Below are 17418 nucleotides of genomic sequence, written 5' to 3' on the forward strand. Positions count from 1 at the left end.
CCAAACATCAAAACTAAAATCTAGCACTATAAGAAATACTGAAAAAGAAATGTAACAGTAAATGTGAGAAAACTGTATATTGAAAACTACAAATAAAATGCAAAGATGAAAAACAAAACTTAAAAATGAAGAAATGTGCTTTGTTCATTTATAAATTGAAAGGTACATATGTCTGTTCACTCTAGATTTATGCTAATAGAGATTAGATATACAATCCTTATAAATATTCCAACAAGTTTTTCTATAAGTAAACAAACTAAATCTGAAATTCAGAAAAGTTCAGGAGACTTAAAAGAAAAACAGTTTTAAAAAAATAATCATAATGTTGAAAGACTTAATGATGCTCAAAGTTCATTATCAAGTACAATAATCAAGGTCACATGGCATTACTGGCATCAAGAAAAACAGACTAATCAGTGAAATACAAAGATCCAAAATTATAACTGCAGATACATGACCAACTGGCTTTCAACGTATACATTAATGCAATCATAGATAAAAAGATAATATTTCCAACATAAATAACTCAAAATGGATTCTACCCCTAAATTTATTCTTAAACACTATGAACACTTCTGAAAGACACATAGGCAGTTCTTGAAACCTTAGGTTGAATGAAGTGTTCCTACATGTGATAACAAATACATTGTGCATCAACAAAATTATACTTCATTAAAATTGAGAAACTTTGATTTTTAAAAGTATTGCTATGAAAAGAAAAGTCTAAGACATGAGCTATAAATAATATTATCTATAATCCAAGTATCTGACAATTTGTTTTCCTTGTATTTCTCAATAAAGTAACAAAAACATAATATGAGTGAGAAAATTTAAAACATATTTCATCAAAGACCATATATGGACAACAAATGATTCCAAGGGGAAAATGTTGAACATGACTATTTTTTTAAGAGAAATGCAAACATTGATGGTCAACCACATTTTGATAAGCATGTACAGTAACTTTATCTTTGTTGAGAACGTTAAACAATACAAACTACTTGGGCAAACAGTTTGGGAGATCTCTCTTCTTCTCTTCCTCCCTCCTTCCCTCTCTGTCTGTCTCTGTTTCTCTGTCTCTATCTATCTATTTCTCTCTGTCTTTCTCTCTCTAATACAGGATCTCAGTGTATAGTTCCTACTGGCCTAGAACTTACTATGGAGACTAGGCTGGCCTCCAACTCACAGAGATCCTTCTTCCTTTGCCTCCCCTACTAAGTGCTAGAATTAAACATTGGCAATTTCTTAAATGTTATAACTGTACTTCCCATATAAACAAAATCCTGTGTAGTTAGTCCAAAAAAATGAAATCATTAGTAAACAAATATGTAAACATGAGTGTTCTTTAAAACTTTATTTACAGTAACCAAATCTTGACAACATTGAAAATATCCATAAGATTGTGAATGGATAAAGATATTAGATTTCATCTATATAATGACATATTAATTAGAAACAAAAGAAACTATTGATATATAGTATAATGTAATATATAATATAATGTAATCTATCAAGTATAATGTAATGAAGGACAATCTAGAAATATTTTCAGTAAGTGATAGGAATAGTACAAAAATGGATACATTATTCCATAACAAATTAATTATGAAGCAACTCTCAGTGGTTGCCTGAGAGTGGGTATAAGTGGCTAAAACTTAATGTGGAGCTCATGGAAAGCAAGGTTACAAAGCCCGGGGTACACACAGAAGTGCAGGCAGGAAGGTTATAAGAGGCAGAGAACCAGAAAGTCTGCTGTGAGATGGTGTCTTCTAGCTATGAGAGGGAAGCTAAACAATGAAATCTCAACAATACAGCTACCTAAACGAGACCTGAAATTCCAAGAGTCAACATCCCAGTATAGAGAAAACATCATGGGGCCACGCCCTTAGATGAAGAGTTAGAAACAATTAACAACTGCTGAGAACGGGAGTCATTCGTGCCCAGGATAAGCCCCTGATTGGTTATCAAACACTGAGTGGTCAGCTCTTGAAACACTCATGCGGGAGGGGACACTGAGTGGACTCCACAGATTGCATTTGCATGTTTATCCCTTTATATATGCATGGAACAACTAAGGTTAAAGATGGGAGGGGGCTCTGATTTTGGAGGGAGGACATAGGAGCAACAGGAACTAGGAGAAGGAATGGGAAAATGATGAAATTACATTAACTAAAAATTTAAAAAATTCTTAAAATAAAAGATGAGATGCTACAAAGTTTCCAGAGGAAATTTGCAAGTGTGATGGTCATGCTCTGTTTCTTAACTATGCAGATGGCATCGTGGGTAGATGCATGTTTCAGAACGTACTGAACTGGACATTCAGTTATTCCTATTCTATTCAATTATTTGGTTGAGATTCCCCTCTTCACTCCACTCCTCTTTTGCCCTCCTCAGTCACTCTTGTGTTCATGACTTCTTCTTTAATCATCACACACATTCATGTATAAATACAATCTGCTGAATCCATTTAGTGGTGCTTGATTCTATGCATTTAGGGCATCAGGGGTGCATTTGACTTACGTGTGGTTAATTAGACATCTGGTTTGTAAGAATCATTCATTGTGAAGCTTCCTTTGGGGCTGTGTGAATTAGCAAGAACTGGGATGAGGTGGGGGGGATAAGGACCACACTGTGGAGCTTTCAAAAGAAGTGTGTGTGGAAGAGAGATAAGGGCCACACTTTGGAACTTTATCCTTCGACTCTGTCCTGAAGTTCTCTGCTGAGTCCTTGAACTTGTGCTGGAAATTGGTGGGAATTTTTGTCTGAACCATGGGGCATACAGGACTGTTGGGTAACACTGATGCACTGAGAGACTGTCTCAGCTTCTTGTGAGATACAGGGAAATTTCAGCAGTTACTCTACAGCTTTCACCCTTGGCTTTGTGAATGGGAACCTTCAATTGGCATTGCTTGGCAAGACTGGCAGCGGTAGAGGGCACAGCTTAGAGATGTTAGGAGCATGTATAACACTTCCAGACCTAGGTTGTGAATAAGGCTGGAGACAACGAGAATCACCTCAGACACTGCAAGCCAAGTATGGCCTTCTCAGCTCCAAGCTCCAACACACGGCATTGGAACTGTCAACAAAGATAATTACCAACTACTAACTATACTCTTTTTATTTGCACAGGGATACCACATTACCAATCTGGTAACATAGGAGCTTAATTCTGGCACGTGTAAAGCAATCACACATTACCGTTTCTTGTCTTCTTGAGACAGGGCCTCAAGTTTTCTATGTAGATGAGGAATACCTTCAATTTTTTTTCTGCCTGCACTCCAACTCCCAAATGCTAGGATGGCAGGTAGTCACCATCATACCTGGTGGCCTCGTATTTTGTTATGCAAACATTCTACCAAGTGAGCTACATCCTCAGCCCCACAATAACGCCTTTATGGAGAAGAGAACCTGCCACAGAACAAGATGCTGCTGGTTTTGTGGTGCCAGATGAAGAAAAGGAATGGGTGGTCAGCACAGAACCTTGGTTCTATTCTGCAACACCGGGCATTCCTGACCACTGCAGTTGTCGCTGCTGCTTCTGTGCCTTCCTCGTTGACCTCAACAAAGCACTTATGGGCAACCTTGGACACAGGCACATTCTTCATAGTCGTCATTCCAGAAAAGTCAGCCTTTGTTTCCTCGAAGGCATCTGTCATGCCTAACTTCTGAAGAAAAGACTCCAGGTCATAACTCTCCTCCAGCTTTAACCTGGGCAAGAAAACTTGAACTTTACTTTCTGTCATGTTTTCTGCATTTGTCCACGATCTGAACTTCTCATATGTCAGAGCTTTTTCCACCTGGAATGACAAAGGACCATATTTTCAAAATTAGGAGGACAGAAGGATAGTGCCTCTTTCGTGACCTTATCCCTTCACCTAGTGAGGAGTTCTTTCATCCAGGGACAGTCATTTGACTTTGCTTCTATTCCCAGGCTTTTGTAGATTTCTTCTCAGGTGGCCATGATAGCCCTCATTCTTAACTTATGCCAAAAGCTTTGAAATTATCGACCTGGTGTAGTAGCATGATGTAGCTGTCTCATGCTGATTGTAAACACTTAGTAACCTAAAGTCAACTCTGGTAGGCAGGCACTTCCCCAACTGAGAGCTGGCTTACCAGAGCAGGATTGGTCATACCCCTTCTACTTTGTAAGTCTCTCCTTCCATGGACCTTGTCCCTTTTCTGTTATAGGAGGATTGCACGTAAACCCCAGACTCGTGTACTATAGACCCTCTGATTAAAGATGTGCTCCATGGGTCAACTGCACTTGCTTCATCCGAAATTTTGTCAGAAATGCAAAATCTCAAGTCATTATCTGCTGAATTAAAACCTGAATTTCTTAGAATAATCTCCCTGGGGTTCATGTGCATGTGGACATGTGGGAAACATTGCCACAATCCAATGCTATCCTTCACCTAGGATCTTTGCTCAAGAATTGTTGGGCTAGCAATAAACCTCACCCTCCTGAATTTAAAATGCTGTTGTATTTTTGGAATGTTCTCATCCTAGCTTCATCAAACTGTCTTCTCCTAGATAAACACTTTAAAGAAGTACATGCACATGCTCACTGAAAGGAACACCTGGGTGCTCATCTAGCATGAATAACCCTGAGCTGGAAACTCTGCAAATGGTAGCTGAAGGATAGACTAAGAAAATGAGCTCAGCTGGCATGCACAGACACTCAGTGCCCGGCACTCACCACAGCCAGATCAGTGTTTTCATCAGGAAGCAGAATGACCATGCACAGCTCTTCTTCTGCATAGGGCAAAACCAGGACTTGCGTGTTCACCTCATCCACATGCCCCATCTTAAATTTAGCATGCTTGAACATCATCTGAACTGTTTTTCTTTCCTAATGAAAATGAAATTAAAATTAGAACTCCAAAACAAGAATTTACAAAAAAAAAAAAAAAAAAAAAAAAAAGCCATACCCAACTCCTGGGACTCAGAAAAAAATCTAAGATGATCATTACTTCTTTGCAGTTAGTCTGTTCATTGTAAAATCTTCATTAGCCTATTGCAGCATCAAATGGGCTATTGCTCTTTGAACAAAAACTTGACATTACTTTTGAAGAAATTGGGTTTGTTTTTTAGAGAACTCACAGTGAAGAATTTCCATGGACTTGCAGTTTAGCATTACTTTTCCAGATTAAGAAGAGCGTTCATTGCCATTCAGCCCTTGGACTGAAGGGTCTCATTTAGAAAGACAGAAAAATCAAAGAGAGATACACATGTCCTCTAAATCATTGCCATGATGTACAGTTTGTTTCATATCTTTTCTTTTCTTAGGAGGGAACCATGGCATGAGCTATACAGTCAGGCAATTTTAAAGGTCTACCAAATACATTTCACAGTCATCTCTTTGTGAATCCTGCTATTTTTTAAATTGACAGAAGTCAAATTCCATTTCATATTTAAAGGGAATGCATAAAATTATATTTAAAATTAGAGTAACATCTGCTAACATGTTCTCTTTCATTAAAGATTCTATTCTCTTGAACTCTAAAGAAATATATCTGCTAACTACCATGGGCATGGCAAAAGATATGTAAGCAACTATAGTGATAGCAGGAAATCAACATAATGACAAGGCTCAGGCAGGATCTTCCTGCAACCCAGATCATTTTTCTGAGGATTTAAGATGAAATTGACCAAAGATGAGCAAAGAAAAAATATTATTTATACACGTTATTCTAGTTTCTCTTCCTACCTCCAGTTAAAGATATAGAAGAGGCATAAAGTTTCATTCAGAAACAGGCTATGAATCAAGGTAGTATAAAATAAACTTTTCCTTTTCTCATCGATCACCTTATCAGCTTACTATTTTAAGAAAATAACAATACATTGAAAACCACCACCTTACCTGGTTTGTTTTAAAGGGCATTCCCCGTGTGTACTTTCTGTCAAACTGAGCCTTCCACTTCCCTTTGAAGTACATGGCATTCACAAGAACCAGCTTAGTCAGCGGGCAGACTGTTCCAGGACTCAAAACTTCTGAAATTTTCCCTGTAGAGAACATAAGCACAAAATGTAAAAGAAGAGGACTGTGAGAGAAGTCTTCAGTGATTTGGGGGTGGGATGTCAATAAGCATTCTCCTATAATCAATTGTCCTGACATGAAAATACAAAGCCCAGACTGGGTGGAGAACTAAACTGCAGCTCTGTCCAAGGTATCATTTGTCCTTAAACAATAACCACATCTTTTCATCCTCATAGGACAGTCTTTTGCATAGCATACACTGGCTTCAACCTTGCTATCGAGGAGAGGCTATCCTCAAACACATGACCTTCCTTCTTCAGCCTCAGTAGTGCTGGTGTATTGGGTATTTGCCAACATACCTGGTGTAGAGAGAAGTTCAAACGCAGGTATGGCTGCTATGGCTTATCCTTGAGCTTATGTGTATAGCAGTTCAGGATGTGTGCATTTCTCCAAACTTCTGTTCAGTTCAGAAGTAGCAGTTGGCTACACTAAGAAAGCCACCCAATATCTTTGATTCTAACAACAGCCTCTTAGCTTTAGCACTACAAGATCTCAGTTACATCACTATGGACATTTTACTTGGGATTCCTTCTTGGTTGGGGGCCAGCTCTGTTGTGCATGGTAAGGGATTTAGCTAGTGATACCTTCCTCAATTTCAATAGCCAAAAGTACTCTCAGCCACTGCCAAGTGACAGCTGGGAAGTAAACCCAGTCCTGGTTAAGAATCACTGTTTGGTACTAACCTCCAAATCACATTTATAGAATCAGAGGCTTCCAAAAGATCATAATTATAGACCTGTAGTGGAGGAAGGAAGTAAAGCTACCAAGAGCAATAAACTGCAGAAACTATAGAAGCAGGATAAAGGGCTCAAATCCAATTGTCCAATGAATGGGACAAGGTGATCTCTAAGATACCGTTCAGCTCCAGCATTCTGGGAAAACACACAAGTCGTCAGCCTACATAAAGGATGTGAAGAGATAGGGAGAATTGATGGTGCATGAAGGGCAAGGTTCAGAGAACCTCTTCAATAACTTACTGCTATTTCATCAGTGAGAATGCAAGCCCACTAGGCAAATGACGTGTGAATCATGGGAGGCGCTCCCCTTCCCAGGCCCATGGTTTGACTGGCTTTTAGTATGATCAAGGACATCACTCCTAATTCAAACATGGTGAATGCATCATGCAAATTAAATGTATTACATACTGGGTTCTAGATTGTCTCATGAGCAAGTAAATGACATTCAATTCCTCCATATCTTAGAAATATCAAAGTTTCTTGTTTGTTATTTAGGGTATCCTCTTTTGCTCTATATACAAGTCAAGAGGATAGGAAGCAATCAGGTCTGTGAACACTGTAATCCCAATAGTAACAAGACATCAGAACTGTAGAGAAAACCTGAAAATGTTCATGTTCTGAAATGATTGTGGCCACCATAGTCATGTTAAGAGAAGGACGAAGGCTCTGACAAACTGATGAACTGTCTAAAAGTTCATCCCAAGAGAAGATGGCTGTGTTTCAGAGAACAGCAGAATCCTCCCCCCCCCCACCGACAGAACATTAGCAGGAGCCCCAAACAAAGCATTTCCCAGGGACTTTCCAGCACAATTCAGAAGGAAGCAGTCTGAGACTCAACATTGGGTTACTTTTTAAATGTTATGGTCTGATAGTTCCAAGGAAAGCCCAGCAAACACACACCATCACAGCTCTAAGATGAGCCACAGGAGCAACACCATAGAGGACCCAGCCCGGCCATCCACAGAACTCCCTGCCCATCCTAATTCCAATGTCCTTCTGAATTAAAACCTCCTACCTTCAGTCTTATCCATTACCCAGTCGTTGATGTGTTTCCTGCATTCTTCAGTGTCCTTAGCAAAAGACAGCTCTTCTAGCCCTGCCTGATAGAACTTCTGGCAGGATTCCTTGAAGGTCTACAGGCACAAACAGAGGTTGGACACTATTCAGCACTTTCTCAAGCTGTAAAAACACATGTTTTCCCTATCATAAACATCTGTGGAGGCAGCACTGTATTTAAAGATATATTCACATAATTCTCAAAAATGTGTGGACCTCCTACACTAACCAAAGCTGAGATAGACACTAGATGCTAGGTAAAAAATATGCACCTGACCAGGTAGTCCAAAGTCTGTTAAGAAGGATACCATGTACACAAAGACACTTACAACAGGTTAGGACTGCAATTATCCATGTGCAAAGCACAGAAATGTCTCTTCCACACATGCTGGATTAGCTTTGCTTGATTTTCTGTTTCCCAACCCAGCAGGTTCTCACTCTTTTATGCATTAGATTGTCAGAAGCTAGAGTGTTGACTTAAATGTAAACAAGGAAGTAAACAGAATGTTTATATCTAGAACACAAGGACTGGGTGGTTCTCAACCTCTTTAGCAAACCTCTATCTCCAAAATTATTTACATTACATTTCATAACAGTAGCAAAATTACAGTATGGAGTATTGATGAAAATGATTTTTGGCTGGAGGTCACCACAAGACGAGGAACTGTATAGTCACAGCATTAGGAAGGTTCAGAACCAACTGTTAGAGAATAGGGGAAAAGGAAAGGTCTATGGAAATGGCAAAAGATATCGGGATCATGGATCCTCACAAAGTATATGGATATGAATGTATGTATTTATATATGTGAGTCTGTCCATACGTTTGTTTGTATCAGCAAATTCAAAATATAAGTTGAATTTAAACTAGGAGATTACCTAACAGAACAGAACCCAGGCAACTCTACAAAAACTTGTTTTCAGATGTATACACAGTGATTAACTCCACTTTCTGCCTGATACCTAGTCAAAAATGTTTTAGGGGCCATGCATACTAGAAAGGTAGAATGTGGATCATTGTGCCATCAATATTAAAAAATAAAACTGACTTTCCAAGTGAACATGAATTCACTAGAAGGATCCTAGGATCCAGAATCATCTCCAGTGACAGATGAGACCAAAGCAGGGAGCTGCCAGGGGATGGGATTACCACAGGCAGGACAGCATACATGCTCCTAAGAACTTCCAGCCAACAAAACAGTCAAGCTTGCACCACTTATTTCACTAATTTCTTGTTAGTGACATTCTGCATATTATGTGGCATGAGTGTCAGACCTCCCTCATTGTAGCAGGCTATGGGAAGTAAGTGAGTTTGTGATCATACGCTCAAGCATGAAAACGTTTTTATCTTAGAAAGGCTATATTTTCAGCGGTTGGATTTGGGAGACAAGAAATGGAAAAAGAAGGCCCAAAAAGACCCATTAAAAGCAATCTATACTAACGTGGGAGATCCAGCCCACAGTCCATCGGAATCCATTGGACAATGGTGATTTGGAAGATAGAGTAGGCTTTACAGACCTTGAGAGGTTGTCCAAACAACACTCAGCCCCCAAGTGGAAGTAGGATGGGGAGGGGCTCAATGTAACGTGGTCACTCAAGGGCAGGGGAGAAAGGATGAGGTATCTAAGTGCAAGGAGAGGGTAACACACAGACTTCCATGTCACAGAGGGATTTGTCAGGAAAAGAACTGGAGAAAACATTATTCGAAAGCAACCCCAAAATTCACAATTACAACGTCACAAGTGTAATCCTAAGAACATTTTGATGTTAAGAGAGTTAGGTTTCATCTCTTGCTCTTCTTCAATTTTTGTCTTTTCTATCTTTTTTTCAGTCTTTTCCTCAGTGCCTGTGTTCTACATACCGAAAGGAAATCACATGATTCTTCTCCAAAGAGTCTGCAGGCGCTTTTTAGCAGGTACTGAGTGCCAGTTTTGTTAACTTCAGAGAGAAGTGACTGGAAACTTTGATGAACATCTCCATCTCTGTTCAAACCAAGTACCTAGGGCAGAATGAATAAACAGACTATTTAACATGATCATTATATCCCCTTCTACACACAAACCCATAATCCTGTACAATAAAGGAACTTCTGCAGGCATCACCATCCCTAACTTCAAGCTCTACTATAGAGCTACAGTAATTAAAACAGCTTGGTACTGGCACAAAAACAGACAGGTAGAACAATGGAGTCAAATTGAAGACCCTGATATTAATCCACACACCTATGAACACCTGATTTTTGACAAAGAAGCTAAAATACAATGGAGAAAAGAAAGCATCTTCAACAAATGGTGCTGGCATAATTGGATATGGTTGAAATATGTCTCCAAAATATCACTATTATCTCATTTGTAGATAAAGGTAGAGATCTGGCAGATTAATGTGTTCCCCTCTAAATGATTCCCAGAGAACTAATTCCATACATGCGCTCATTTTCTTCCAGTTAGAGGTATATGTACACATACCTGAAAAGTCAGGCATTCCACAACAGCTCACTCACACAGCTGCATTACTCTTTAAACATAACACTATAAAAGCTGGAAAGATAATGAAGCCAGGGTGTATCCTGTTGCTTTGTACAGGACAGCACTCCACTTACCATCTTTCTGCAAGAGGTGAATTTATCAGAATGTGTGATGACTTTTGCCTAGATAAGTTAACATTCAATGTCTCCTGTAAACTGTAGAGATGACGGCCCCACACGATTGTCCTCCTCCTATACTGGCCCACATCAGGATCACCTCAGTGTCTCTCCTCTACCAATAAGCAACACTGACTTCCACCCACTGGCTGAGGATACAGAAGGAACCCCTGCTGTAGGGAGCCAAAACCAATCTGCTATTTTCCTTGTCTCTACTCCTCCTTGAAACTTCCAGCAAACATACCTGGGACATCTGGGCTGCGGTGTTTCCTTTGGCTCCCAGGTAGACCATAGCCAGGGCAGAAGAGATACTCAGGGGACAGAAAAACAGGTTTTGTGACTTGTCTTCTTCACCCAATACTTTTAATAGGCTGATGGCAAAAGAGCCATTGGCTTCACAGAGGTCATCCATCTAGACTGAAAGCAGAGGGCAGAGGCTCTGTAGTCATATGATCCCCAGGATATCCATCACAAGACACTAGGCATGTCAGATACAATATCTGTACCTAAAAAGATACCCAGTCAGCCCCAAGCCCTGTAAATATGTTCTTTTATTATCTCAGGTAGGAGTAAGTACCTTACTGGTACCATTTAATTAAGGATTTTAGACAGGGGCACTGACCTACAGTATCAAGGAAAGTGTGAGGAACTTGCAAAGGTAATTAGAGGAGAGAGAAGCAGGAAGGTTCAAAGTAATAAACAGAGATGCAGGCAGAGGTCCCTGTGATGTGAGGCCACCAATATGTCCACCTCAAAAAGCTGGAAAAGGAAAACAACCAAGGTTCCCCCTGGGGGCTTGGCAAGAGCAGGGTACCAGGCTCTGCTGCACCACTGCTGGGTTTGGCCCTCACTGAGTCTGTGGGAAAGGGGAGGGTTAATGAGCCTCAGGTAAACTGAGAAGCTCAGGACCAGAAAGCAGACTTGAATGAACACCTGTGGAAGTGTCTGCTGAGAAGATCCACACACCACTGCGAGGTGACCTGCCGATAGACTCTTCATCCCCAAAGTTTCCTCTTTTCTGTCTTGGAAAACCCAAGACCCCCATGCTACATGCACACAGTCTCACTTCTGCAGAGAAAACTGTGGTCTTTCGGCCGTTCTAATTAAAGAACAATTCTGCTCCTGGATGGTCCATCTTCTTCCCTTCATTTCCACATTATCTCCATCGATATTTGTCTCACAAAAATAATACAGAACCAATATCAAAATCAAATATCCCCCTACATATATACAAATGTAACCAAATAGTGACCCATAAACATAAGACTCTGGGAAGCAGGTGCTCAAACAGCCTTCAAAATTCATTTAACCCCTCCCTCAAACAGGAAACCCCTCCATTAAGTGGCCTATAGGGTACACAGCAAGTCACTGTTCTCTGCATCACCCCTTCAGCCCCAAGGAAGGATGCATTGAGGTCAATAAAGGCATTGTCTCAAGGAGGGAGTGACTGGAAGGCTAAGCAGGATGTGGAGCTTCCAGAGCTCCAGAGAATCATTAGAGACTCGAACTCCTGGATTCAGAGCTTGTGATTCCTAGTCATCTAACACACAAACGAAACACAACACAATATTGTTATTTTCTCTTTCAGTTAGATGTCTCTAATATAATTATTTAAGAATATTGTAAGAATCATTACTATTTTTCTGCAAATGTAGGGAGCATTTCTGTTACCATGTTATGTGAAAACTGGGAGAATAAACATTCACCAGTTTTGGAAGGTGTATTTAGGATGGTCTAATCTGAAATATGAACTGTTGAAGATGAAAAAATTCATGTAAATTAGTGGGACTACAGAAAGATACATTTATTTCCACAAGATCTACTGAGACTGGTGTGGAACCCTGCAAAGAGACTGTGGTGTGTATGTCTGAGTGAATAGCTTGTGTGTATGGATGTGTGAGTGTGTATATATGTGTGAGTTTGTATGTGTGTGTGAATGTATATGTGTGAGTATGTGTGTGCCTTGTGTGTGTGTGTGTATGTGTAAGTGTGTGTGCCGTGTGTGTGTGTGTGTGTGTGTGTGTGTAAGAGAGAGAAAGAGAGGTGTGGGGGTAGTGTGTGTGTATATGTGAATGTGTATGTGTGAGTGAGTGGTGTGTATGTTTGAGTGTGTGTCTTGTGTGTGTGTGTGCATGTGTATGGATGTGTGAGTATGTGTATATATGTGTGAGTTTGTGTGTGTGTGTGAATGTATATGTGTATGTGTGTGCCTTGTGTGTGTATGTGTCTATGTGTGAGTGTGTGTTCCGTGTGTGTGTGTGTGTGTGTGTGTGTGTAAGAGAGAGAAAGAGAGGTGTGGGGGTAGTGTGTGTGTATATGTGAATGTGTATGTGTGAGTGAGTGGTGTGTATGTTTGAGTGTGTGTCTTGTGTGTGTGTGCGTGTGTGTGTGTGAGTGTGTGGTGTGTGTTTATTTCACATGAAATCCAAACCTAGAAGCACTGCTTTGGCCAGGACTCCTTTAACCTATCCCTCAGCTTTCCTCAACAGTGATAAAGCTAAATTTGACTAAATGAACAAACAACAGAGTTCCTCCTGCTTAGAGCCCTGACTCCCTTCCTCCCAAAGCTTTCACTTTAGAAAATTGTGAACTAGGCTCTTTCCCCTCTTTGAAATGTAAATTTTGTTAGCTGTCTTCAGCCAATTTCACACCCACACTCCTCAAGAACCTCTGAAGCCCTCCATGGAAATGTGGCAGCCCTATTAACCCTGTTCTGGAAATAGTAAAACCCACTCTACCTCTGGCCAGGCAGCACAGACCTGTTGACCCAGTTACTCAGGAAACTGAGGTAAGCATAATGATCACAAGTTCAATGAACTTGGGCTACAGACCAAGTTCAATACCAGAGGAGAAATTTCAGAGCTATACTGTCTCAAAATAGTAAGTAAAAAAGAGGGTTTGACTGGCAAAGTCCTCCCCCCACAGCACACCCAGCACCACAAATAAATGCAAACTAAGAGAACAAGAGTCAAATTTAAGCAGAAATCTTGTTTCAAGTGATAAAAAGTAATAATGTAAATGTTACAGTCATTATAGCATTATCGTTGTGATTAGTCCTTATTGATTAATCATTATCGTTGTAATAGAATGTCATGGTCATTATTAGTTGTTGCTGTTACTAGTTACTGTAATATTAAATTATTGTCTTTCACATAATTTTAGATCTATTTACACTTCTATTAAACTTTATAGAAACCTTGGCTATTAATTCTCAGAATATTCAGAGCTAACCAAATTAGTCACTATGCATAATTCGATGGCCCTACAAGCTATTTATTTTAAAATATGTTATCTTTTCTCCCATAGGCACACATAATTTTAGCTGGAACTTTTAAGCCTTACAAGAAGATTATGTCCTAATTTGGCAAATTAACAACAACAATATAGAAAACCCTAGAAACTTCACCTAGAGCTGAAGGGTCATGCACGCATTCATTTCCCTGTGTAGACAAATCGTGACCTCAAAGTGCCACACACAGTAGCTTTGCAATCGTACTTTATTGGGTCCAAGGATTTGAGAGTCACTTGTATCTCTCAGATTCTCAGATGCAAGAAAAAATGGGGAGCTGATGGCTCAGACTGGGGGATTTTCTGCATTATTAAAGGTTCTGTTTGTTGCCCCCACCCCTCACCCCCTCCGCCAAGGCAGTTTTTAAGAGAAGGCATCTAACAACACCAAAGACTGCAGGTATCAGGTGACATGGGCAAGCCCCCATAGAGCAGGATCTAACTTGTCTCCAGGCAATGTTTGTCCCCTCGGCCTCACCTTACACTTGACATTTCAGAAAACAGAGGCCTACACAAATTTCACAAACTTCATCAACCAGAAGGTTGCACCAAAGAAACTCGAAGGAAAAAAAAAAAAAAAATACAGACAGGAAACATAACTAAATTCTGATTTGATCCTGCCTTAGGACAAACTCTTAGGGTGTGTGCACATGTGTGTGGGGGCGTGTGTTTTCATCTTGTCTGAACAGGCCAACAGAATGAACTGCATGAAACACAACCTTACATCTAATTGCTCTTAATTGCAAACTCCTAATTCTAGTTTCTTTCATGCCCCCTTTCTTCATCTCAATTCCTTCTCCCCATTCCATTTTAGCACCCAGGTAATAGTAGTCAGTAGTGTACCACAGCTTACCAACAGCATATTGACCACGATCTCTCTCTCCCTCCCCCCCCTCTCTGTCTCTGTCTCTCTCTCACACACACACACTCTCACATTCACACACACTCATTTGTAAAGCATGGTCTTACTACAATAGTTAATCCAGGACAGGAACTAGGTGACAAAATGATGCTGTCCTTGTTTTCTTGTCTCAATCTCGTTTACACATAGCTGCATCTGAGAAAGTTGGAATGTCAAGCAAATGGGCCTTGCCCAATAAGTCTAAAGTGAAATTATTGTCAGCAAAATACTAAGTAAAAGCTTCAGCGTTCATTCCACTGCTACAACCAATAAAGTGAATTAGCATTCAGCTAATTTCCATTTTTACAAGTGAAGAAATAAGGACCATGAGGATTAAATACTGCCCAGAGGATTCACAGGAAAAGCGACATTTTGAAAACCAAGCCTTCTGTGTCTGAGTGTGACACCACTCTCTTCGGCTGGGAGCATGGAACTCTCCTTTTCTCCACATATCTCCCAAGGGAAAGCATTCAGAGAGCATTGGTATTGTCCTCTCCTTCCATGTTTGTCATTACAGGGTCAGACAAGTGACACGTTGAACAATGTCTCCAGGAACTATGACAGAGACTCCCCGGGGAAAAAAAGGCAGAAGGCCTTTTGCCTCAAGTGCATTTTGTTTCTTGGATTGTTCTCAGATGTGATTTCCTGGCTCCTGGGTTAAACATTTACATCCAATTTGTACAACATGTTCATTCTTGTTGGATGTCAGAACATAGCTGTAGAACCCAATCTACAGGGCATGTTGAATGCTGTCCTTAGTGTACCCTGAACCTGGATATGGCCTTCTTGTTTTCATGTTTCCCAAGATACAATCTAGAGTACATGCCAGTAACTGTATTTAAATTGGTCTATCCTGAGAAAGTTCTGTTAATATTAAATATATGAATACTGGCATTTATTTACATGTTTTTTTTCTGAACTCCAACAATCTCTGTTGGATTGCCGATTGTTTTCTTTGTTACATGCATGTATGAAAGTACACTGAAACTAAAGTTGTCTGCATTAGGCTGTAGTCCACCCCAATCTTACAGGTTCTCAGATCTGCACAGGTTGACCAAAGTCAAGAAAAGGAATTGTCAGATCACTGACCAGAATCATGCACTGTAACCTAAGGAAGACAGAAACACTCAAAAGCCTGGTTCCCTGCAGCAGCTGATCTGCCAAGGATTCTGTACCAAGGAACTTCACCAAAAAAAAAAAAAAAAAAAAAAAAAAAAAAAAAAAAAGTGTAACTGATTTCTAATAGAATCCCATGCAGTCTTCCCAAAGAGGCTGCCTCTGAAAATTTAAGTAGTAATCCTAAGGTGGTACAATGGGGGAATTTCAGATTGAGAAATTTACACACACATACACACACACACACACACACACACAGAGAGAGAGAGAGAGAGAGAGAGAGAGAGAGAGAGAGAGAGAGAATATCATGTTTGTGTGGCATTCAGGGACTAGTCTGTGTGGAATCTTGTGAGACACCAGATGAAGCTCTTTTGCTGAATTTGAGTCTAAACATGAGCTAGGGGCTAGAAGCCATACATAGTTTTCTAACAAACATCTTACATGTAGATTCAGGCCTTAGGAAAAGGACACAGCTCACTATTTGGTATGGAAAGGGGCTGGGGAGTGTGTTAGTAGCCCACTATCATGGACCAGTGATCATTGATATAGATGAGACCCTGACTGGAGAAGTATGTATTGACTGCTGAAAATTAGGAAGGAGGGAGGAGGCAAAGATCAATGAAAAACTCCCTGCTGAACGCCCATCTAGGTCGACTCTCAGGAAGTTCCTATGAAGAACTAGCTTGGAATGGGGAAGGTGATGTATTCCATTTGAGATGTGCGGGGCATACTAGGTCATCTGAGATGCTAAGATGACAGGCATTGCAATTTGGAAAAAAAAAAAAAAAGATAAGCAGACATTTCAGAGTAAGAGTTAGAGGTCCTAGGCATCCTGATACCATGATAGCCTATGTTAACAGACGAAATTATTCAAATCCTATGAATGGTGTAGGTATGCAAAGAGAAACCCACCCTATCCTAGGGGATTTCCAATATTCGAAGGTTATAAAAGGGGAAGAGGGGGTCGGGAAGGAAGGAGAGGGAGGAAGATGGATAAGGATGGAGGATGGGGGATGGATAGAGAGAGGGAGAGACTGAGGTAGAGGAAGAGAGGAGAGAGAGCGAGAGAGGGAGAGGGAGAGAGAGAGAGAGAGAGAGAGAGAGAGAGAGAGAGAGAGAGAGAGAGAGACTGAAATCATGATATCATGATCTCGGAAAGGACTTATTAGGAGAACCAGGAGGATATGTCTTTTGTCTGTGTGATCCACAGACAGCAGCATAGATAAACGCACAGCCTTGATTAGGGGGCCATGACACAGGACAAACAGCCCCTGGCCGCGGTCTGCCCTGAGCTGCACAGCTGTAGGTGCCTGAGAGCTGAAGAACAGCCATGACACAGGGGCAAGGGAGTCAATAAACAAAAGGTAAACGGAAGGAAAGGAAAAAGGAAGGGCCAGTGGACTGGAGAGCTGGGTGCTGAGGACTTGTTTTTCCGCCCCTTGTGGACACAGAACTCCACGCTAGCCCGAGGCTGCACGTAAATTCCTCACTTCATTGCAGATCACTCCCTAGCACTGCTTTTGCTTCGCATTCGCTGGTGTAAAAGCTCCAGAGCTCCTTCCTAGCCATCAAAGCCCAGGGCTTGGGGTAGCAACAGTCACGGGGTGGGAAACACGCCCACCGGGAAGCAGGCTTAGAACCCGTA

General features: G+C 40.7%; 1 protein-coding gene across 1 annotated transcript; it reads right to left on the bottom strand.

Moving 5' to 3' along the window:
• Nucleotides 1-3322: 3322 nt before the first annotated feature.
• On the bottom strand, nucleotides 3323-10886 carry Serpinb8 (serpin family B member 8). Its single transcript, XM_051203904.1, has 6 exons — nucleotides 10713-10886; nucleotides 9689-9826; nucleotides 7790-7907; nucleotides 5861-6003; nucleotides 4697-4849; nucleotides 3323-3797 (listed from the first exon to the last, which is right to left on the bottom strand). The coding sequence occupies exons 1-6, from the start codon at nucleotides 10878-10880 to the stop codon at nucleotides 3393-3395; spliced, it is 1125 nt and encodes a 374-aa protein (XP_051059861.1). The 5' UTR covers nucleotides 10881-10886; the 3' UTR covers nucleotides 3323-3392.
• Between the last annotated feature and the right edge of the window lie 6532 nt (nucleotides 10887-17418).

The sequence above is a fragment of the Phodopus roborovskii genome, unplaced genomic scaffold (genome assembly GCF_943737965.1).
Source record: "Phodopus roborovskii unplaced genomic scaffold, PHOROB, whole genome shotgun sequence".
NCBI lineage: Eukaryota > Metazoa > Chordata > Mammalia > Rodentia > Cricetidae > Phodopus > Phodopus roborovskii.

Coding starts and splice junctions, on each gene's coding strand:
- Serpinb8 (XM_051203904.1), bottom strand. CDS start 10,880: ATGGATGACCTCTGTGAAGCCAATGGCTCTTTTGCCATCAGCCTATTA. Junction 6,004..7,789: donor GGTAATGGATAAGACTGAAG/GTAGGAGGTTTT, acceptor TGTTCTCTACAG/GGAAAATTTCAGAAGTTTTG. Junction 4,850..5,860: donor TGCCCTTTAAAACAAACCAG/GTAAGGTGGTGG, acceptor CATTTTCATTAG/GAAAGAAAAACAGTTCAGAT.